At 42.6% G+C, this 24,495-nt stretch overlaps 2 protein-coding genes across 3 annotated transcripts in view; one reads left to right on the top strand and one right to left on the bottom strand.

Annotated features, from left to right (window-relative positions):
- The window catches only part of VTI1B (vesicle transport through interaction with t-SNAREs 1B), a 35,509-nt gene extending 13,945 nt beyond the window's left edge, over window positions 1-21,564 (top strand). Inside the window, exon 6 of one of the 2 annotated variants that reach the window (XM_075103159.1) lies at window positions 21,437-21,564. In XM_075103159.1, coding sequence (XP_074959260.1) covers window positions 21,437-21,482 — 46 coding nt within the window. In that variant the 3' untranslated portion in view covers window positions 21,483-21,564. Of the gene's footprint in view, window positions 1-839; window positions 1,160-21,436 lie in introns of those variants that run through there. The other variant, XM_075103161.1, reaches the window with a different exon arrangement.
- Window positions 1,114-23,885, bottom strand: ARG2 (arginase 2). Its single transcript, XM_075103162.1, has 8 exons — window positions 23,681-23,885; window positions 23,440-23,512; window positions 9,961-10,138; window positions 8,937-9,096; window positions 4,195-4,289; window positions 3,957-4,061; window positions 2,467-2,603; window positions 1,114-1,547 (listed from the first exon to the last, which is right to left on the bottom strand). The coding sequence occupies exons 1-8, from the start codon at window positions 23,798-23,800 to the stop codon at window positions 1,342-1,344; spliced, it is 1,074 nt and encodes a 357-aa protein (XP_074959263.1). The 5' UTR covers window positions 23,801-23,885; the 3' UTR covers window positions 1,114-1,341.
- Window positions 23,886-24,495: the final 610 nt, after the last annotated feature.

Genomic DNA, 24,495 nt, shown 5'->3' with positions numbered 1-24,495 from the left:
TGCTCATGTAGGGTAATACAGGGTTTTTAACCATACCGTGTAATAAGTGGTGGGGGGGGGGAGGGAGTTGGATGTAAGCAAGTTACAGCGAATAGTGAAAGATAACTTTAGACACAACTCCTTGTTATTCAGGTTGGAAAAAGCTGTGCCATAAAGCACAGCTTTAGATTTAGGTGTCTGATGACACAGATAAATCTGTTTAGCCCACAGTAATGCCCTAGAGTAGCTAGGCAGTTGTATGAGACCATATACTAAAGCCTTGGCTGCTTAACTGTGTTTATCTTAACTATGGTTTAATTACCCTCATAGACTCTATGAACTAGTTTATTTGCAGTAGGTACTTCTGGCCTAACAAGCTTTCCTTCATACCTGTTGCCAAAGGAAGTTACAATAACTGTATGATTTTCAATAGTAAAAGTATTGTATGTTATTGAGATTGTGTCATTTTACTACAACTACATAGTTCCAAGTTTTATATCTTGGGTTTTTTTAGCACAATAAGTTATCAGAGGCTTTTCCTCTCTGCTTGAGCAGAGGAGTAGGTATGTATAGAGCAGAATGATCTGCCGTAGTGGGGGAAGAAGAGGAGCAGAGCTGCTACTGTTGAGGTGTAAGAAAGACAAGCAGAATTTCCAGGAAAACATGAGTAGGAAACTGTCAAGTTTGTCCCTTCCTGCTTGTTAAAAGCTATTTGAACAGCACTTTGTGGTCTAGCTAAAACAGGGAGTGTACTTCTTATTGAAGGTAGGATGGTGACCAAATTATCTAGAATCTTTTTTTCCCCTCTTGATTATGAAAACAAAGCTATCTTGGATTTTTTTTTTACTTTTTAACTCTAGAGTAACCACTAATAAGTTGTTGCTGTCAATTATCATCATCCTGGAACTAGCCATCCTAGGAGGTGTGGTCTACTACAAGTTCTTTCGCAGCAGATGAACCTTCATGAGCAGGATGAACTTTTCCACTGTTGAGGAACCGATGGGATGTCTGTTCTCTTTGAGCACCTAAGGATTGAACTGTCTGATGAGGCAGACAGCATGTTGGCTGAAACTGTACTGACACTAGAAAGACAGAGAATGGGAGTAAAAGGAAAAGGCAGAGACAGACTTGAACTACTGGTAAGATTAATAAGAAGGTAATAAATATTTTATTGTCTCGATTTATATATATTAGATACCAAGATTTATTTGTTTAGTTAAGTAAAGTAGCCACTGATCAGTGGAAAAGCTAGTTTATTTAAAAACAGAGAAGTTAACAGTATCGGCCAAGTGTTGACAATCTATCCCCCCAAGGGCCTTGGCAGAGCTCTGTAATGTCCAGTGTACCCAATGCTTTGGATTCTTAAATCCTCACTTGCTCTTCACTGTCAGATTCATCTGGAGAACTGGGTGTTGGGAGTTCATCAAAAGCAGTGTGTGCTCCTTCCCTTGTCTGCCCAAAGCACGTTGCAATCACATCAACTGCAAGACTAGCAGTTGCATTCACTTCCTCTTGAGAAGCTCCAAGCAGTGGATTGACTTCAACCATGTCTACAGCTGAAAGCATTCCTGTGAAAACAGTTCACAGCATGGTTACTATGAAAAAAAGGGTAAAATCCCTAACAGTGATTCTTATGCAGCTTTTCATTCATTGCAGCAAACCTGATACTTGTCTAAGGGGTAGAGTAGGCCACAGGCTTAAGTAGAATTGGCTCAAGTGAGGGATGAGGTTATCACTCCTAGATGCAAGTTTGTGTTTTTAATTTGGTTCTTTCTTATATTGTCACTACCTCACTCATCCATGCTTTTAGCATTTAGTTTGATGTTCCATATACACTTATGAGGGGAATAGTTTTTTAATCTTGTTTGCTCCCAGTCCAAAAATTAGGGGATATTATAGTTTCACCTAGTATTTTCTGCCATCCTACTCATGATTCTATTGAATCTGTTGTCTGGTTGTGATGTGTTGTTTGTTGGATTTTTTTTTTTCCTTCTTCCCATACCAACTTTCACTGCAAGTAACTCATTTCATTGTTTAAACAAACAAAAACTCCATGGCATAAGAAGGAAATTCCTCAATATATTGAGTCAACTGCAGCACACTTGCAAAAGCTTGATTTGCTAGCCTTCAATCCTACAGAGCTGTTTGCATTTTTTTTTTTTTTAAATCATGGAAGCCCATTTTTACATCTTACCTTATGTGTTTCAGAGCAGGGGACAGTGTTACACAATGTATTAACAACTTGGTCATCTTATGTATTTTATTCACTTTTGGTAAGTTGACGGTTAAGCTGCTTCTAACACCTGGGTCACTGCCCAAACATAGGGCTGCTTTTCCCCTTACTGAAGGCTGAATTGGCTCTGTAGGCACCTCAGGTTTGGCTACCTTTATCTTATTATCTAGTTACACAGGAGAAACAGAACCAATATGAGCTCTGTGTAGTTTGTCCCATCCTTGCTCAGTCCAGTGCTGCTGGTCAACTCCTACCTGTGTTGTGTATTTCCTCTGTGATGTACATGCCTTCTCTGTAAGTTAATCCACCCAGAACAGGAGTCCCAGTTGCTGGAGCCAGTGAGGGATCAAAAGCATCAATGTCAAAACTCAGGTGGATTGGTCTCTGTCTCCTGAGGCAGAATAAACCAAGAAAAGCTATCTCAGAACCCTGAACTTTTTCTACATTTATTTCTTACTGTCCAGGCTGATCAGCACAGTAGCATCGTGCTCCATGATGCTAAAGGTCTTAAGTCACACACGGTGTCTTACATACATTTGGAAAGGACTTTATTTTGTTAGTATCTTTGGACTTGGAAACATCTCTTAGCTCAGAACTTTCCCCAGTACACATTGGGAAAATGGAAGTTTGACTTTCTACTTTTACTGAGCCTCTGCCCAGGTCTGATTTGGCTGAAGATAAGTACTTCAGTTCTAACCATCTTATCCGGTATTTGTCTCCTTAGCTGGAAAAGCACAGGGAAACATACAATGTAATCCAGCCTTTTCTCCTTTTGTACAGAAAGCCAGGGTGAAAGGCTGAAACATCGATTTGCGTGGCATCTAGGATGGAGGAAACATGAAGCTTAAGGATTTCATAGACAGCTCATCACAATGAATGGGGCATTCTGCATTTTTCAGGTCAATAGTTGAAGGCTGCCTCCAAACTCTGCCATGTAAGCCTAGCTGATGAAAAAGCAAAGGATAATCTCAAACCTAAAACATTAGTTAGTCACTACATGATGTCTGGCAACCTGTGACAGCTTAAGAAATTGGACACTGCTTGTCCCTCAGATGAGCTGTTTAAGTGGTAGCATGAGTAATTCCAATTTACTGCAGATGCTCAGTAGGGAGAAGCATCTGGATTAGCAACTTCACTTGACACAGCTGCAGCCAGGAAGGGAGGGCAAGCGCATCTTTAGATACAACAGCATGCAGCACAGATCCATGGGCCTTGCTTGGCTTACAGGACTTCTGTTCTACCCTGTGGTGAGAGGTCACTCAGCCCTGATCCTCTCCATGTGTCCCTAGACCAGCACTGATCCTGATAGATCAGGGAGCCCTGATAGTTCAGCAAACGTGAACAAGGGTAGCAAAGACTTCAGCACTGAACTGAAGTGGTTCCAGTGCATTTCAGTAGCTGAACTGAACATGGCAGTTGGCATCAGGACAGCATCTGTAGCACAGTCTAAGGAGGAAGCCATCAAGTGCTTCTACCTCAGGCACTAACAGTCACTACATATGTTTTTAAAAGTATAATGGATACCTTAGACTCCAAGATGATTCAGACATTTTGTCAAACTGCAGCGAAGTGCAGAATTCCTCAAGAAACACAACAAATCATGTAAAACAAAGCCATAACTCTAACCTCTCTTGTAGCTTTTTGCTAAACACTGTAAAATGGTTCCAGTTCAAGATGCAGAAGGAAAGTAGATATTTAACAAGTGGATGATAAGAGTAGTTTAAGACGGATAATAGTTTCTTACCCGCCCATGAGTTGTTCAAATGTTCTTTCCATAACTTTCTGAATTCCAAGGCGATCAATATCCCTCATGGAAAAATACTGGATTTCATAGTTCTTCAAAATGTAGCTGTTAAAATAATTTTAAAAATTATTACTGGCCTAAGCTTAAATCTAGCAGCCTTTGTGAATGGAACAGCCAGATGGGAAAGCAGCTCATGATTTCAGCCTTTAGAGAAATCCTTTAATCTAAATCAACTTACTATTCTGCAGGATCCACATCCCTCAAACCAATGTACACGATATCAGATGTTGAAAGGCAGGGCTTTAGCCAGGAAAAGCCAGGAAGTTGTGGTACCTGCAAGCAAAGGTTTGGTATTAGATTAGTTTAATGACATATATAACAAAACTGTATTAAACCGTATTTAATGCTTGCCTCAAAATTTTGTATTTATTTACAGTATCCTTTCTCTGTCTAAACAGAGATACTTCACTTGAGAGTCTGGTGTCCTGGTTTAATCAGTCCTTGCTTTTGTTGTACCCTTTTACCTGAGTTGAATGTTAACGAATGAAGTTTTTACTCTTCTGCATTTTCCAGTTTGATGAGGAGGAATAAACAGCCCAACTCCACAAGCAATAGGTAATTGGCATCAGTGACTGTAAGGGGGAATGATAAGAAACTAGATATTCGGATGTAGATCACTTAGTGCATTTAATGATAATGCTACGTAACTTAACCCAGTACATCATACTTAAGTGGAAGAATAAAAACCAAGGCGTCTCTGTCTTTCCAGAAGAATCACCAAAAAGTCATGCAGACTTTGTTGCAAGAATAACATCAAAGATGGACAAATTCAAAGTGGGAAGAAAAAAAAAAATTACAAGAAGTTGGGCCTCCACATTGGGCTACATCGTACTGATTTTTAATGTAGAACTAAAGAGAGCAGGTTTAGGACAGCAAATGAAGGATGATGAGGTCAGTTTTTCAGCTTTGGTAATTAAGTAGTCATGGTATGCAATTATAAAAATCCTTCAGTTGGTAATACCTACTAATTTTGCTAGTACTTTAAATTAACTCAAGTTTCCATCCTTCCTCTCCCAGCTCTGAAAATGGCTACAGCTAACACAGCTGTCAAGCATTAAGGCAGCTTTGTTTCCCTCTTCTCAGTTACAACATTTGGATTTGTTTAAAGGCTAACACATCCATAGCTCTAATAAATGTTACTCTGGGGAAATGACTTAAAACTTTTCTGCAGTCATGAATTCAGAGTAAGGATAAATGAATTGGAGACCACCAGGAAAAATAATTCAGGTCTCCCCATACCATAAGCTGAGCATAGTGTTATAATATTGTCAGATACTCTCTAGTGTCAATGATTTAGCAGATTTAATACTGCCATTTTTAATTACACGCCTTCTTTATTTAAAGAGAATGGAATGTCCCAACTTCCTTTGCTAGGCTCTGGTTTTACTTTGTTGCAATAGAAAAGGAGTTGCGGATAGTACAGGCAAACAGGCATCAGAAAAAGGTACAGGCATTTTCAGGGTAAGTTATTAATAGCAGTTTATGAGTTTAATTTGAATGGCTGCGAGAGCCCTGACACTAATGCTCAGTTTGAGGAATGCCAGTTAAAGGCTTATGTTCATAAAGAGTTTCTCTTAAAATTAATTTTGCTGTTTTAAAGTTTTTTTAAAAACTCTGAAGTGCCACCTTGCCTTGCAGAATACCAGGCAGTGCTCCTGCGAAGCTGCCTAGACAAACCAGTAGCAGCTGGCAGCCTGTGAATGGCCTGTGCAAGCAGCACCGGGGGTTTGTTCTACAGCAACCTGGCCAAATACTTTATTTCATAGCCAGATGCACTACTTTTATACTTCATGGCGTCTGCTACATGGAGACACAATCCAGTAGAGCATTGACCAAGCTTATTAGCCCTGGATACATAAGGGCTTCTAAAAAAAGATGAGAACACCTAAACTGAGGGACTTGAAACAGCCCTGGGGAGTTCTTGGCAGTTGCTGCCACATCAGTTTACCCTGTAATGTTGTGCCAGGACAGCTGTTTGTGGGGTCACAAAGTGAATAAGGGCTAGGACATGATGTGTATCAAAAACTAACCAGAGTGCTCCTGAGTCAGTTCTCGTGCAAGCCCACAGAAAGTTACAGCAGCTAAACGGAGTTGCTGGTGTGGGGTCAAGAACAGTCTAAGCAGGTTGTGCCACCAAGAGAAACATATGTTGTGCTACTGCCTCCATCTCATAGTCTTGTAATAGGGAATGAGGAACAAGGAGCCTGGAGATGCTGGAAGAACAGAACCAGTTAGTAGAGATGGGCAATGAATCAGATAGGACGCATGACTACATTTTATTTTGCGCTCTTCTTGTATCCTCAAAGGAGCTGTTGTTTCTCTGTGCTTCTACAAAACAATCTAGACAGGGAGCCAAGAGCTAACTAGTCTTCCTGAGACTATTAAGTTGATGATTAAGTCTTGTAAGTCAGAGAGAGTTTGGTATCAACAAGGGAGTCCACCCAGAGAAGCACACACACAGAGGTGCATGGTGGGGAGGGGTTGCTCAAAAAACCCCTTCACAGCATGAGTGAAAGCAAGGAAGGAGATATGCAGGGCTCACTGCAAAATATCTCTTGCCCTCTTGCACTGCTATCCTCTGTGCCCTTTGACACAATCAAAACCTCCTTGAGAAGCAAAAAGTGCAACCGGTTAGTTTGTTGTTGTGAGGTGTTACACTTAGCAGTAGGACTAGAGTAGCCTTCAGTTTTAGGATTCAAAAAGAATCCTTGCAAAGCACTCAGGAAAAAGAGCAACAGTAAATATTTTTGTCCCCATTGTCAACACAGATGCTCTAGTGGATGAGAGTGAGCCATGTGCGCCTGTTCACACGTAAAGGTTCCCTCCAGCAAGTCAGATATGTAGCCAGGCAAGCTATTGTTGAAGGCACATTCTACTATTGCTATTTAAAAATTTATACTGTGGTAGAAGCCGCCTTGCACCAGCAGAGCGGACATTGGCTTCCTCCCTCTAAGGAGGAGTACAATAGGGTAAGAAAAACCTCTAAATGAGTGCACACCTGTTTGCAAAGTGCAAATACAGGCTGAGGGGCTTGTGTCAGATGTTTCTGCGTAGGCTTCCTGACAGCTAGAATTCAGGTGGGCTTGTCCTGAGATCTCATAACCAGCACCATAGCTGACTAACTCACCCCTAAGTATAGACTAATTGTACTCTTCACTACTGCTGCTGGCCAGAGGCCTGCTCCCCCACTGACTGCAGAAAGCTCCCAGTATTCTTTTAGTAGCTCTTCAAAAAAAAAAAAAATTGCTTTTCTGTGCTGCTGAAGAACTGGAGCCCTGCAGACCAGAAATCAACTATGTATATACAGGAAGCAGATTAAATAATTTTGTCATACTGACAAAAAAGGAAAGCAATATATCTTATTCTGCCTCTCTCCTCCTTCCTCAGCTATCAAAAAACTTGACTTTGTTCTGTTCTCACCAAGACAAACTGTTCACCTTGGGTGAGCTCCAAAAGTCACAAAATTTTCTTTTGCTCTTCCTGTCTCTTCTGCAGAAGTGGGTGCAGTTGCCAAAAAGACAAAAAAATCACCCCCTTTAACTTACAGGCAAGAAACTAGAAATACAGTAGCCTTTTATATTAACCATCTTGTGCCCTGGGGATATTTGAAAGAAGCCCCATTAATTTTGCATTATTTTGGGAATTCTAGCATGTTTGTAGAGACCATACTAGAATTATTAGAAAAAGCACAAAATTGACTGCAGGATGGAGTTAATGCAAAAGAATTTGCAGGAGAAAAGAAGAGCTGCTTTACCAGATGACAGTAATCTCACTATGCCAATAGGTAAGAGCGCAATGGTATCTTCAGTAGCCATAAAGATGTTAATATGTGCTTGGTCGTACTTGGAAGATACATACTTCCCCCAACACAACACCCCCAAAATTTATCAGGGTGGGGGATCCTAACAGAAATGACTAGCAGTGCAAAGTGCCAGAATAAAATCGAGTCAGGTTTCCTGCAGCTCTAGCATCCATTCTCAACCTGTGGTGGCTGATCCCACTCTCCAGCCCAAGCTTCAGCAGAAGCAGATTGTCATACCTATGTTCCCACTGCAAATGCCCCAGTTACTAACGCTGCACAGGCTGTCACTGTTGAGTCTCCAGGGGATGCTACAGGTACCTGTATAGGGAGATACAGGCCACAGCTAAACCAAGAAGGATATGCAGGCCTCGGGTCAACCTCCTGGTTGGCATCCTGACAGTAGCAAAAACTGGTCATGCACATTCCACGTACCCAGGGGTAAACAGCTCTTTGATAATTTGACCTCATTTCAAGACAAAGTCTATCTCTTCAAAATCACCCTGAAAGTGGGTACAGGTACTCTGATTTGTAATATTTACCAGTGGAGCCAACACCAGAGCAGCCAGTTAGGAGAGATCAGGCAGAAACAGCCCATCAGGCCCCAAGGTTGTCAAAACATGGAAGAGCTAAACCAAGCAGAAGTGCGCACGGTGTGCGGGAACCAGCTGTCACTAGGGGTGAGCTGGACACAGCTTGCACAGGCTCAGCTCAGGGAGGTTCCCTCCTTTGCTCACTTGGTGGAATTGCTGCCATTGCACAGCCTCCACACCAGCTCTGCTCCTTACGCAGGAACGGCAGCATGGTCGGCTGCTACACAGAGCTTGTGTGAACGCTTGCTTTCTGTACAATGCATGAGGTGCTAATACAATTAAAAGCTTCTTCTCATTCTTGTTTCTAAATGTGTCTGTGTATATATATTTGCATGTGCACATGTGCATTTGTGTATAGGGGATGCGTATATATGTACATGTGTAAACACAGAAATAATACATATTTTTGCTTATACTCAGATAACAAAAGGTGTGCATTTGCAGCAGCTAAGAAAGCACCTTACACCAGAAAAAGTAAAATGCTCTGAGGATTCCAATGTAGGTGAACTGTAGAAGCAAGATACTTACTTTATCTTTGAGCTCTCTCAAGAGAAATGAGAGAGGTTGCCCATGGAGGCTTCCAGACTGAGTTGTAAGAGGGGTGTTGATATCAGCGTGTGCATCCACCCAGATCACGCCAAGGTGTGGGCACTGCCGTGCATGGCCGCTGACAGAACCAAGTGCCAAGCTGGAAATAGAGTAGCAAAGTCTTTAGTCACCAGTTCTCCTTCAGGACAATGGGAAGTCTCTGCAACTTCAGTCAGCAACGTTGTCATGTTTCAGTACATCAGGCATCTGCAACAGTAAAGGCTGCATCCCATACAAACTGCATGGCATGCCACTATCATTCTTCCAGGAGACTCCAAGTAACTTTATAGGTCTATATACTTATACTGACAGATGAGAAAGAGCTCTTTTCTCTCTCCACTGGCACCCTTCCCACACTCATAACTTTCACCTGGTCTGGTCCAAATTCTCGCTTAGATAATCTAGTGTGCTTACTTATCAATTCTGCTATTCACCTGTTTTTTTTCATTCCAGTCATGACATCTTCCACACCAAATCACTTACATGCCCTACCTTCTTCAACCAATTCTCAGACAAAAGGTTAGTGAAAAAGGGGAGAAAGATTCACATGTTACAAGATCTATTACAAAATGGTCTGTGTGCAGGCATTACAAACCCATCCTGAGAGTTGAGGGGCAAGAGACACCATTACTGAACATCCAGCAATAAAAAAAACCCACAAGAACTCCTAAAGGGACCTGATCACACAAACTTTCCCAAACAGGAAAACCTCACTTGCATGTCTACAGAACACAGAACAGTCTGGAACTAAGCAGTACTGTCTTAGAAGGTCAGATTTTTGTAGCTCTCTTCCATGTTCCACCCTAAAAGCCCCAGCACTAAAATAAAAATGCTGCTACCCTATGTTATTGCCAGGAAATGACCCCAGGTTGTTCCCACCATCCCCTTATCTTTTTAATGGCGCTCTCATACTCCAAGTATCAACCTGCAGTATGCACCACTACTTGCTTCTAGCTCAGCTCACCTGTGATCGCCTCCTATAGTCACACAGCTGTGTCCAGCAGCCACTGCTCTGCTTACAGCATCAGCCAGTACCTGGCTGGCTAAACCCACTGACCGGGGATATAAAATCAGGTTGTTGTACAGTTCGTCATTGGGAACTTGAGTGAAATTCAAATCTCCAAAGTCGTACACTTGGCATCCTGGAAACACAGCAGCAAAAGGAGAAAGTGAGTTACTTAAATAAGTGCCCAGAGAAATGTTCAAAATACAGACCCCTCAGAAAAATCAAGTGGGCACACATGAAAGGATCAATGGGAAGGGAATGGATTCATTTGACTATTTGCATGCCCTTGCAAACAACCGTATCACAACTCTACAGATTAGGAAGCTGAAGATGGTATTGTTGCTTTAATTCAGCAGCGAGGTAGGACAGTCATAGAAAGTCACCTAGAAAAACAGTTTGGCTTTTCAAACTTATTTCTTGGTAATTTTAACATGAAAAAGTACAGTTTGTATTGCCATCTCCCTTCCCAGTTAAACAGATTGTATACAGCCTTAAATGAGCTCAGTTGCTCAAAGTGCCTACGTGTTTCACTAACTATACTTGAGTCCTAGCAGTCATTTTCCGTTTTCAAACCCCACAACAATCCAGACACAAAAGTGCCACATGACCAATAAAGAAAATTTTCTTACAGTACTTCCAGTCAACTCAGAGGATGCACTAGTGCTTTGTAAGAGAACCTGTCCATTTTCTCAACGCAAGATGTTTTAGAAGGCATTTTAATTCTGGGGCTTTGATCCCAACCCTCTCTGAGATCCTGTCATTGCCTGTTACAACTTAATTGGCTGTTGAAGCCTGACACCATTCTGGGTCTAAGACTTAGCCTTTCCTAATATGTATTTCTGTTTACTTACTGTGAAGTAGAGTCACTTCACAGGTTAGGAAACAAGGGAACATTTCCAAGTGTTGCTTCCCCTCCTCCACCCAAGTGGGAACATATTGATCAACTGGCTGCATTTTAAGTTTAATTCTCTTTCATGTCCATTATAGAGCTTATCCTCTGAAGCTCTGCTGTCTGATACCATGTGCTTTCTTAACAGTCATTTAGAAGCCAACATTTCTAACAGTATGTCACAGGCCAGAGCCTCTCAGTTTCAGGCAGGCCTGTGGCTGCAGGCACTGATAAGGACTGTAAAGGCCCCAAGGTATTAAGCCACTGCTGGTACAGCTGTAAATAAGTCATGACCACCCTGAATACCAGTCATGCCTGTCCCATTTGTTCCTCAGAACCACTAGTCTGTTTGCAGTTCAAAGCATCCAGGCTAGAGCTTTACATTCTGCCTTTAGCCATCCTATGCCTAACAGGGCACCTTGAAAAAAATTAAGAAAATCAATACCAATAAACAGCCTCCTTGGGGCTCTGGTCTTCCTGCTTAATTTCCATTAAGTCATTCGTCTAGTATCTAAGAAGCAGGGTCTCTGATTTTGCTCAGTGGAAATAAAAGTAACATTGAGGAAAAACATGTCTTTATTATAATTTCAAAAGGAGTTTTGACTGGTGAAAAAATGAGGGAGAATGGCTGAGTCATTTGTGAGAGTTAGGTGGCTGGGAAATAGGGAAGCATCCTTTTTATAGCAGGGACATAGATGGACATATGTCAGGGTATTTGCTAGGAGAGGACATGGCAGCTGAGCGCTGCCACTTGACAAAAGATTAAATAAGCAGTCTCAGCAACTCTGTAAGAAAGCACATTAGCTGCAGAGACTTAAAGCAGTAAGCTGGACCGCGAGATACCAACTCCCTCATTTTCAAAAGGCAACACAGGCATACAACAGCATTTTTTTCCCCTCCTTTGGTAATACCTAATTAGCCACTAAGATTGCATAATTTTGAGCCCATTTAGTTCAGATTTGAATGCACTGATCTCCCATATGACCACTACATTTTTTACCCTCTGTTTCATTCTGCTGCTGTGCACAATCAGAGAAGAGTTGTGAGTTCTGAGAGATGTTCAATGAATGTCAAAAGTCTAATTTTTTTTTTAATTCACATCTTCCTGCAAGGCTACTTCTCACTCATATGCACACAGCTACACATTTTGAAGTTTGATGAAAGTACTTGAGTGTCCCCGGGAGACAAGTTTTGGAAGTAAGACTTCAAGACATTGCATCATTCAATAGGTATTAAGAGCTTTTAGAGGTGCTGTACAAGTTAATAATATTTGATCTAATACCTCTGGCATCTGTGGGAAGTAAATCCGCAAATGGGAGCTGTGTTCAGCAACTTACGCAGTGCAGGACTGCACATTACACAACATAATGGGAAAAAGGACTACCACTTATGTTTTGTTCTCTCTTACAGGACATAAAAGCACATCACAATATTTCTACCCATTAAAAGATGAAAAAGAATGAAAAGAAATTCTATCATTAAGCTCCGTCCTGAGATCAGTGTAAAACAAAGAACCGGCCATGCCACCTTTCATAACACTTAAAGGAACCTGTTAAGATTCTTCAGGTTATGCTCAAAGCAGGCCAAACATGGCAGATTCTAGCAAGTGTGTGTGGGGAAGTAGCACTTGTGTTCAAGAATTTCCTTCTTTATCCTGCCCTCCTCCCAACCCCCATTTATAAGGGAAAAAGACTTGTTTCAGCTTCTGAATAAAAAAAGCCATTCATTTCTTACAATCACATGAGGTTCATACAGCTTACAGTATAGGTATGTTAGATGGACAGACACATTTTTGGGGTCCAGAATTCTGGGATGTCATCTGCCTTTTGGACAAATGGTACTCAGATCTCCTGCATTAAGTAGTCTCTCTCTCTAGTTACGTTTATAAAAAGCCTCATGTCTGTTAAGACAATAGATGCCTTCGGTTTTTGTTGCCATCTTCAAAAGTTCATTGTTCAGATAGAGTGCATAAGCCCTGTAGCAGCTTTGTGCTTCCCTCATTTATTTAGGCCTACTGTTTTTATGTGCTTGCAGAGGATAGCTCAAGTTTCCCAGGGTGATAGCCATTGGATAGTTGGCTGAAAATGTATCTGTTTAAGAACACAGTTAATCTCAGAAGTATGCACTAATCCAATCCTCAAATATTAATAATATCTCTTCTTCCTACTTTTAATTGTGCCTAGAGTTTTAGAGGTTATGATTAAATGACCTTAGGGCAAAAAGAAAGCTTAGTGAAGGGATAGTACACAAAAAACAACCCCCAAAACACAACACATAAATATGTGTATGCACATGCATATACACACTTCTAATCACTTCAGGATACACGGTTTATCTATTAGGATTGACCAGATATTAGAGATGAACTCAACACGTGCATTTCTCTTAATGCTTATTGAGCAGCAAAGAAAAAGAATTTGTCAAATTATTAAAGTAATTATGGATGTATTTTCTTAGCTTTTATTTAGAGTGCCTCAGGCATTAGTCTAACACTTACAGACCTGAACTGTTTTTCATTTCATCTGCCTGGCTTGCAAATAGTTTTCCTTTAAAGAATTTAAAAAGCTTAATCTTTCTCAACTACATTATTTTGTCCAACACAGAAATTGCTAAATGGATAGACATGCTACAGTGCAGTGGAGTCTGGTGGATCTTGCTGTTACTTGGCCATTAGTGAAAGATTTGTATAATCCACCACACCAAAAAATAAGCACTTAATTTCTTTGGTAGTTGGGGCACTCCCTATTTTAAGACACTGATAGTTATAAAATAACATCTTTTTGAATCAGCACAGAAAATGAGCATGAAGAATATATTAGGGCCTTTTAAAAGGCAGTAGATCCAAGTTCTGAAAACTGAAAAAATGTGGGCAGATAGGAGAGCCAGCTTCCTTGCTTTCGTTAGAAAGCACAGCATCCACACCATTTGTCAGTGCCACAGATCAGGTCTAGCCAGGACTGAAATTCTTTTTAAATGTAAGAGCTACAGCTCTTACAAACTAAACATTACAAACATTTTGCTAGTAACTAAATAATATTAAATTAAATATTATCAAAAGAAACTTTTTGTTCCACTTTCAGGCTCTAACAGAAATTACATGCAAGTGAAAAATACATGGTTTGATTCATTATTCAATTATCAACAGTGCAGAACATTTATAACCACGAAGTCCATACAAGTCAGCTTCCTCAGCACCCTGGCTCAAGAGGAAATCACCTTTTGAAGGGGGTGGGAACAGGACGGGACACACACGGACCAAACAACCCACACACACCCCGCCCACCCCCCAAAAAAAAAAAGAAAAACCTAAACAAACAAAAAGTAAAACATAAAAAACCAAACCAGGCTTGATTCACCTAGTTCTGTTAGAGGAGCTTGAAAGACATATCAGGGAGATGGAGGTGTCCATGGGAATATGGCCACAGAGTATAATTACATAAATAAGATGCATATATGCACAACAGCCCTCCTGTTAGTATGAGTGATTAGTGTATAAAGGCAGCATGCATCTCTTCCACAGCTGAGGAGTGGGATCCTCAGCGGTTCAGTGTCCCCCTCTGACAGTTTCATCAACAGGGCTGCTTGGGGGCACATTTCAGCTAAAAATAAGTTAACTTGAAATAGTTTGTACAGTAGATGTTCCCTAGGTCAACTTCTTTCGATGGAAGACGTTAGGGAAAGGTCACACAGGCATTCAACCAGCAGACCAGGGGAATGGAGGGCAGTTGTTTCTTCAGCCTACACAGCCAGAACCAGAACTTTACCTGTATCTGGTAAAGGAAATCAGCATTTTTCATAATTCGGAGCCAAACTTGTACTTAGGTAGAAATACAAATTAAGAACACCTTTAAGAAAATAAAGTTTCCTGCATGCCTTTTCAAATAAAATATCAGTGTAGCACTTGGGCTCAACTCAATGATGCTTATAAATGGGACATAAGATGCCCTTTAGCAAGCTGTATGACAATGGTAATGTTCACCTCGTATCATCTTAAAAGCCAGTCCATTTATTCAGTCCCCACAGGAAGCAGCAGTTGCTATAGCAAGTAATTTCCCTGGACAGATTTATAGAAAAATTTTCTTCTGTAAAAGCAAGTGGCTCATAAGTCTGGGGCATTTAACCTGAAAACATCTGGGCAGCAGCGAGGAAAGCCGCCCCAGCCTCTTCTGCTGGGATGCTACACTAGAGCCAGAAGCAGCAAAGTGCTAGGAGATTCAGCTTTGTAAATCCAGGCTGTCTGCTGACATTGCCCAATGGCATGCTGCTACAACACTGTTATAATGACTCTCATAGGCAGCAAACAGGAATTGGAACAAAAGCATGCGGAACACGTGGTAGAAATTATCTCCTGACACTGCCTGTTTATACTGCGTATTTGTGAACTAGAAGTAGAAAAATCCTGAATAAATGGGAAAATTATATATTTCCTCTTTCTGGTTTCTAAGCCCTGCTGACCTGCTTTCAGAGGAGTCTGGAAATACCACTGTTACTACATCTTACTTCATACTATGTGCTACATAAAATCCGTCACGCAAAAGCATCACTCCCATGAACTGTTTTCTCAGATTAAAGCCCATTTAAGTGAATCACCACAGACAGAAGGCTTTGCTGGAAGCAGTGAGTATTATGAACAATGCTGATAGACAAACTTACTTTCCTTCCTGTGAAGGAAGCAAAGGGCTACATGCTGTTACTGTCCTTTTCAGTATAAACTCATTGGCTTATGGTATGGACTTTGTAATCCTTTCTCAGACACTGTCAAAATGTTGCATAAGAGCAAACAAAAGATCCAGTTCATTATGACCACTGCCTTCTAAAGCCTGTTTTAAGACAGTTTTAACCCTCCAGAATTATCTGGGGAGTGTGTGTATAAAAACAATTATCTAAATGAAGGTCATACTTTTGTTTTACATGAATATGAAATTAGGCTACCAAGGTTCCTGCTGCAAGAGACAGACTTCAGCAGCCTAATTTAATCATAACTTTGTCTGGAAGTTCTTACACGGTGTCTAATTCTCTTTGAACAGAATATATATCTGCTGGAAGAAATCTCTTATTAGATAAATATTTGATGGCTCAGTAGGTTTCTGCCAGCACTAAAATTTCACTTCCAAAGAGGGAAGTTCATGTCTCAGATCTTTCCTGTTGGCATTCTGAAAGGTCTAGTTCAAGATAAAGTTTCTGTATAGGTACCTATTTAAAAGGCTTCAGCAACAAGCAAAACCAATCCCAATTGCTACCTCAAGTGTGTAGTCTTAAGGCATCCTTTACATAAAATGAGCCAATAAATATTTTTTCCAACACCATATCAAGCAGCCACCTGTTTTCCTTTTGATAACTTTAATCTCTTATGAAATCCAGTGCACTTGACCTGAAGAGGTCTCCAAAAACGTCAATGTAGGGTCATTGGGAAACATTTACACTGTGGCTTGCATCAGAGAGGAGACAAGGGCGGAGCTATTGCCATCTGCCACTCTGCTGGCAAACCCTGTGTAAATTCTAATACCCTTCAAATAAGCTTAACCCAGAAACAGTTCCCAATAGCAGGAAAACAACTATGTACTTACAGCGATCAGAAGTCATAATACTAAAGCAGCTCTCCTCAACAACAAACACCTTGTGCTTTAGATTGGCATAGAAGTAGTTATTATATTCATTAACCCAGACACTTGAGAGGAAGGGAGAGCAGAATATATCAGAGATTACTGAAGCCCTCTCCCCCTCCCTCTTAGCAGCTACAAGAAACTAAGATCAGGCCAGCTCACTTCTTCATATTCAAATGAAAGATGTGATTTATTTTTTTTTGTATTTGACTTTAGTGCCTCATTGCCTGCTTTTCACAAGGTGGTTTTACCATGGAAATTTCCATGTTCCATCCAAAAACAATCCTCTGTATCACATTCACATAAGCATGTAGCTGCCATAGGTGTCTTGGTCCTGTGAGTCCACAATGAAAGGCAGGAATAAAGTTTCAAATGAGGAAGTAGTAACAGGTTCTGTGCACCATACAGCAGATCAAAACCCAACTCATTACCTAAAGTTTCACCTCTGTCATTTCCCTTTTTGCCCCTCTCTCTTCAACACCATTCATGGTAAAAAAAAAACCATCATGTGATCTGAACTTATTCCAATCCATAGATAGTTTTATGGGTACAGAAATTCAGCTATGTATTAGAACTAATTTTATAATATAAAACTATCAGGGATGAAGGGTATTGCCATAAACCCAAAGAAATACAAAACCCCCAAAAGCTCTGTTGTTTGGTCTTTAAATCTCATCTCCTTTTATTGAAAGATTAGGAAAAAATAATCAGTTCAGGTTTCCTGATCTGCATCAGTATAGCTTAAATATTTTACATGTATTTAATCTGAATTGATGCAAGGAACAGTTGCAATTAAAGCTTCTAGTGAACTTTGCTCCAAATTAACAAAGTCTCTTTTAAAGCCAACTTCATGGATAATGCACAACCTGGAATATGCACCAGCCAAATGGGAGAGGAAAAACCAACCAAACATCAAATCAATGACTGACAAAAAACTTTTTATTCCAAAACAAAAACAAGCACATTGTGTCCTCCTCCAACATGGGGGAGGGAAGAGAATCAGAGCTGACCTACCGCAAGGAATGCTCTGGCTCCATGTACTTTCAGTGTCAGCATTCTTGTTGTAACTTCTAAGGCTAGTTGTAATCATGCAAATATCACAGGGTACAACACTCAAAAGGATAAACTATAACTGCTGTCAGAGCACACTCCCCCACTTCTAAGAGCTTAGCTTCCCATGCTCAAGGTGAGTTAGCTGATGAGGTCTGCTGCAGAGAACCAGCCTAGAAACAGCTTCAGTGGAGGCCTGCGAAACAGCTCTCCTCCAAAGCCTCAGCAGGGCTCCTTCTGCCTGCCTCATTGTTTGTCAGCTCCTGGCTGCCCTCCCTCTCAGAGTGGAGCAGCACCTGCCTTTGATGCATTCTGACAACTGGCATAATTTCACAGATTCACTGCAAATGCCAGTAATGACCAGTCCATTTGACCGTGCTTTGATTTTTGTCAAGCCACTTGTCTTTGAATCTAACCAGTCACGGCTAATCGACATTTGAGAGATAAAACAAAAATAACAGTCTCTTGGATCTCTACCTGTCACTGTATAAATAAAAATAGGTCATTTATTCTAGTTCTGGAAATAAGCTGCAGTAGCATGTTTTACTGATTTTATTAAACAAAGGTGTTTGTGCATGCTTGTGTCTGAGGGAAAGGAAGGAAAAAAGAGGACTCCCATTTACCTCTTCTGTCCTGGAGGAAAAAAGGGGGGAGGGTGTCCTTGGGTAAAAACAAAAAAGGGTATTCCTATTTCTGCTTTGTAAGGCAGAAGACTTAGCTGTTAGTCTAACATATCTATGGTATATCCTAACCCATTTTTTCCTGAGAATGTTCCTAGTAAATTGATACTTAGCTTTGACAGTACCAACAGCAGATGTGATCAGTAAGAACCCATGAGCATTTCTCATCTCAACGATGCGGAGATTGAGCTAAACAACATGCTGCTTAAAATGCCAGCAGTTATTGAAAAGCTTGTCTGATTCCCATTTCAACTTTATCAACAGCAGAAAATGACAGATCTTGTTTCTAACACAAGTGGACCTTCTCAAACTACAGTCTGTATGTCAAATCCTAATTCAAATATAGGGCAAGCAGAGTGGTACAGTTTATCAAAGTCTTCAGGGATACAGGCAACTCTTTAAACACATATTTACTGGGTGGGCTAATGAAAATTATTTTACCAACGCTGTAACTCTTGCCAGTCCACATCTACTGAACCCCAGCACCAGAACTTCCTCTTAAACTCTTCCCCCGAGACGATTTAGAGAGGAAAAAGGGGAGATATGAAGCAGCTTCTACATGATTTATTGTTAAGACTGAAACTAACCATATGAGCAATGCTGAAGAGACAGCAAAGTTGCATTGCTATTTTTGGCAGTAGATGTCAGTAGAAATCCAATGGTTTTAGGCAAAGCGGGAGCCTATCTCCAGTCACATGGGGATTAGCAGCTCCATTCCTCTTTCAGAGGAGGTTACTCCTTTCTATCTCACTACCCTGACCTCCTGAATCCTATTACTGAAGAGCTTTGTTCTGGTCAAACAAAAGACTAATAATATGATGGTCACTCTGACAAGTCTAGCTCTACTTCTGTCTGTAGGCCACATATCTCTGCAGTCCACTAACTTGCCAAAACAGCAACTCAGATCCAGCCTTTGTTAATCCATTCTAGAGTAATCCAAACCCAAGTTTGACTAAACTCAGCATCCCAGCCACCTCCAGCTCTAAATACTCTAAATACGGGGGGGAGGGGGGAAGAAATCAACAGGAGTCAGTACTTGGGAAGACATTGTATACTCAAGTTCTTCCCATGTTAGCAACAGGAGAGGTACTCTAAGTCACCTCAAGGGCTACGGTAATCAAAACAACAGCTGTCTATTACTTATAAGAATCTGAGAATGATCCTTCTCTCCTTCAGCAAGGGGACTAGGCAACACTCTGGATTTAAGTTTGATCAGAATCTCTGCTTAATCTGCAGCCAACATGAAAGGTCCAAGAAATCCTCACTTTAAAGAACTTCATAATTTGCATCTTCTATAGCTTAGGTCAAGTGCATCTTGTCATCTACCTTCCCCACTCCTTCCCACCAAAAGTCCAAGAGCCTCCACATATTGCACCCGTTTCTCTTTACTGCCAGAACAATACACAGCCCTGCAAGCTTTGTATCCTCACCTCCCTGATGCCAGGGAGTTAGAGGTCTCTACTTTCATACAGAACTTTTACTTCTTTGGCAAGATGGAAGAGTTCTTTAAGGTGTTAATATCTTTAATTGCCCTTGGGGGAAGGAGCAAAGCCAAAAGACAAACACCACCAAGGTGAATAAGAAGCCTCACAGCCTTAGTCAGTTATATTTTAAGTTATCCCTGGTACATACTTGCACACCCACCGTTTTTGGCTTGGGAGTTGGACTCCTGCTACATTAACACTCTTCCTGAGTATACCTCAAGCTACTACACCAACACAAAACAGTGTTCTCTCTGCTTCTTAGAAGGGGAAGAAAGTCACTCTGGCTGAAATTCATCTCTGACAGCGGTACAGACTAGCGATACCATCTGCCTTTGAGCTCCCTCCTCATATTTCAGCCTAAGCATAAACAAGCTGTTCATAGGTAGTCATCATTTTAGGCAGCTAAGAATTTATCATATCATGTAGGTAGAGTCACAGTCTCTTTCAAGGGAGGTATCCCCCCTCACCAAAAAATAGAAAATGGAGTAGCAGCTCAGGACTATGGAAGAATAGAAATTAAAATAGGGTGAAAGTAACAATAAAATTCCCTCTCAAAGATACCAGCCAGTGAAAGCAAAATGTAAAACAGTGCAAAAAGGAGGAAACAAAGGTCTAGTGTTCTCTCACTCTGATGTGGCTTGAGCGCTATCAAGGAAGTCATTAAATCAGGCATAGAAACATATGAAAAGCCACATGGTTGTTTGCTATTCTAAGTAACGAAGTATATGCACGTAGGACTAGAACAAATGCAGTGCACAGACCTTATACCTGAATGCTATATCTCAGAAGAGACTTCAGAGCATCTTCATTTTATGCAGGCCAAATTGAACTTGAATATATGAATAGGAAATGAGTAAGTTAACTTTACAATTTCAGGCAAACAGAAGAATCTGATCATCAGAAATCTCTTCCACTTGAAACAAGCGAAGGCAATTTGATTTGAGAGTTACAGAATACTGAGTTTTCATTGCAGGAACACTGCTTTTTTTCCCCCATCTGTACTTCCTTAGACTGCCCATAATCCACCCTTGCTCTTCTGCTGGGAAGCATCATTCCACAGGTGGCCTCATGCCTGGTTCTAAGCTTGTAATGACAAGGAGAATCATGTTTATAGCACTCCCTCACATCCCAGTGGAGAATGGGGGCATGCAATAAACACACACTCCTCTGCCCCCAGCTCCAACCCTATGGACACAAGTGCTTCAGAAGTAGCCAATATGTGTGGTAGAACAGAAGCCCTGTATCTTAGATAAATGTTATTTCTTTTTAAAAGGAGAAACCTGGTCTGCTGCAGTATTATTTACCTGCTCCTGGAAAACAAACAACAAGGTCCCATGAAAACTATTAGTTCTTTTAACAGAAAAGTAGAATATCCAAGTTAGTAATGAGAAAAATACTGTTGCTGTGTTGTATTCTCTAGTGTATGACAAGAAAATTCAGTGTTAGAAAGCAGCTAAAGTTTTACTGCCAGTTCAGCATACCACAGGAGGCCGAGCAATGGCACTATTATCACATTACAGGCAAAGCTATCCAGCCACCTGTGAGAAGAAAAATAGACAGTCCATACACAAAAACAATAATCTGATAAATTTCCATGAACTACAGATGCGTGCAATACAAAAGGTTACATGGTAGTTTCTTCCTATATCTACCACCCTACCCTCAAGCAGATCATCTTTGCAAGATAAACAACTCCTCTTTGTATGCTGGTAACCGCCATTCTTTCAGGATGGGCCCTCACAGCAGAACCTGTTACAACCCATGTGCCACCTGAACCTGTTCATAAGGGAGCTGCAGAGATTTCAGAAGCAGTAAAGATCAACACCAACAACAAAAAAACCCCAAACAAACAAAACACCCTAGAGCAGTGGAAGAATACATCAGCAACAGGAAACTGGGACTGCAGTAGGAAGGAATGCCAGAGCCCTTAAAAATTGTAATGGAACAGCAAGAAAATATCTCCATGCGCATTATTGATTATGGACTCCTTGCTCATTAAGCAACTACACAGTAAAATTAATTTTTACCTTCTGCTTATTTTTTAGTTTAGCTTGCTTCATTTCTATCCCCACAACTTTTTGTTACTGGAATTCAGAAAGGGCTTGTATCATCCTTTCTTTCTACCTTCTCCAAGTTCCTACTGAAGTGAGCTTGTGTCATGGTTTTTTTTTCTGTTGGTTTGTCTCTCCCCTCTCCAATTCTCTAAGAATTCTTTTGAAGTATTAGATCTGAAGTGCTTGAAAGAGAATCCCAACCCTTCCAATATAGAATTTTGTTGTTGATATAAAGATAAACTACTCCTACAGTCTTGCCTAGAATAACATACCATCCTTTCAAATCTGGAAACCCATTAGTTTAAAAGAAGCACAGTAACATCCAGACCTGCTTTTATTTCTGCATATAAGACCTCTTTTAGACTCCCCCTTCCGTGTTTGTAGAGGTTGTAGGTCATGCTCACTCTCATTCAAATATTGCCAAGAATGGCATACATGTCAGCTTTGCACAAGACAAGACAGGAAAAAATGTCTACCCATTTGATTGCAAACTGGGAGTTTTCAGTCTGTGAATCATAAGATACACAGGACAAGCCTACAGGGCTGCACAGAATAATAGCTTCTGCTTTAAAGAGGTCTTGTAATTCAGAATAAATTCGATAGAGGGTTATTAGGCAATTATATTTCCTCTGCATGCGTTTAAATTCCACTAACTCTAACCACACATAGAGCAGATAACATAGTTCTTTCTGTAGTCCACTGCTGCAATCCAGCCCCATCACACAATTTTCCATAACCCTTTTTAGATTAAAGGTTCTCCGAGACAGAATTCAACTTTACGTGTTTCTGCCCTGAATGTCCTGTTTCTAATGACTGTGCTACAGTTTTTCTGCAGCTCTCGGCTTGTAAAAGCAATAGATGTGAGAAGTTAAAACACAAATAAGCATGTGGATTTGCTTCAGTAACAGTAGCAGTAAAAAGACCAGAAGCTTTCCATTCACACGGTGCTATTTTCAAGTGCTTTCAAAGCAGAACTTCAGATGAGAACCGATACAGAAATCCGAGGATCTCTCCAGAAAGTTCTGAATTTCATCATATGAAAGTATTCACATATTTTAGGAAGAAGGTAAGCAGCTGGTAATGAACGTGGAAAAGGCAAACACGGGACCTGAGAAATCGAGGAACACAGTCAAGGGTCTTACTTGGCTGATACACTGAGCGCACATAACGTTTTAAATGGCCTCACGTTTCTCTAGCTTTTCTTAAGTCAAAAGGGGAACAGCACACGTTCTGTATGCCAGTAAGGCGCTCGCTGTGCCAACAGAGAGGATACGCGGGTACACCCGAGCGTTTCCGAGAATGCGGCTGACACGGGGGTCGGTGAGGCAGGAGGGCCGAGCTCTCTTTGTTCCGGGAGGTCCCCGGTGCGGCTGGGCGTTCCTTCGGCTGCTCCAGGCGCACGCCAGGTGGTATGCGGCAGGCCACCCCCTCCCCACACCGCAATTTCTGCGGCGGGCATCGCCTTTCCCGGGGGCACCGGGGCCTCAGCGGCGTTTTGGGTTTCGTGATTCACTGGAAAGAACCGCTTCCACCCCACCCTCCGGGCTCGCAGCAAGCGAGCTGAGTCACGCTTCGCCGAGGAGCCCAGAAAAGGATGCCCTGCCCGGGGAGGGGGAAGATGAAGGCAACCCCGCAGTCCCCTCCACCCGCCCGGCCCCCCGCCGCGTCGCGCCTCACCGAGCCTGGCCAGCCGCTCCACCAGCCCCGCGGCGCGGAGGGTAGCGGGGCCGTGATCCACTCCCCGCCGTTTCTGCGAGACAAAGAGAAGGGGGATGTGTTAGCCCGTGCTGCCTGCCACCAGGTACGCCAGCCCCGCCGAGGGGAGCGGAGAGGAGCCGAACAGCTGCGGCAGCCACCTGCCCCCTCGGCGGGGCAAGGGGTGCCTCTTCGCCCGCTCCCGCCGAGCCACAATGCCCACCTGCCCCCTGGAGAGCGGAGCTCCCACCAGCGCCACGGAGTGCGCCTGCTTGGGCAGCTGGAGCCCCGCGTCCGCCTGCTTGCGTAGGAGGAGCCGGGCAAAGCCGCTGCGCAGGGCCATGACACGAAAGCCGCGGAGCCGCCGAGTGATACCACCTCCCACCACCGCTACCGCTCCTTTTAACGAGCTCCAGCCCCGCGCCTCCCGCAGCCGGCTCCCGCCTCCCGCCCCTCACACGCCCGCGCCGCCCGGCCAACGGCAGCGCGCGCGCCCGGGGGTGTGTCCTGCCCCCCGCGGCCCGGGGCGGGAGGGGAGGAGGGGACGGCCAGCGGCTCCTCCGCAACGGCCGACGCCCCACGCGCCCCGGGGGCTCCCCTCCCGCCGCGCCCTCTCCTCCTCCTCCTCCTCGCCTGGGTTTTTTCCACTCCCAACTGCCACCTCCCCGTGAGGACCCCGGGCCGCTTCACCTCACTGCCGGCGGCAGGCGGAGCTGCCAGGTGTCCCCCCGCCCCGGGGCGGCGGTACCCTCACCGCCCCCTCCTCGCCCTGCCGGGAGGATAGACACGAAGCACCGGCCAGGCCCGGGAGAGCTCTCGGGGAATAGCCTCCCTTGATACTCCCCATTCGGCCGCTGCTGCGAGAGACCTGGCCCGGGGTCTGGGTGTGAAACGGAGGAACCCCCAACCGCCCCAGCAGCGATCACACACGGGGATGACCACCTCAGCCAAGCTCCCTGACTGGCTACACCAAGCTCCTGAGAGTCACCTCGCAGGAATGCTACTCCCTGGACTGACTGAAGGAAACACTGGGGTCAC

This window comes from Phalacrocorax aristotelis, chromosome 9 (genome assembly GCF_949628215.1).
Source record: "Phalacrocorax aristotelis chromosome 9, bGulAri2.1, whole genome shotgun sequence".
Classification (NCBI taxonomy): Eukaryota; Metazoa; Chordata; class Aves; order Suliformes; family Phalacrocoracidae; genus Phalacrocorax; species Phalacrocorax aristotelis.
The sequence above is the reverse complement of the archived record's forward strand: the minus strand, read 5'-3'. Positions and strand labels throughout refer to the sequence as shown.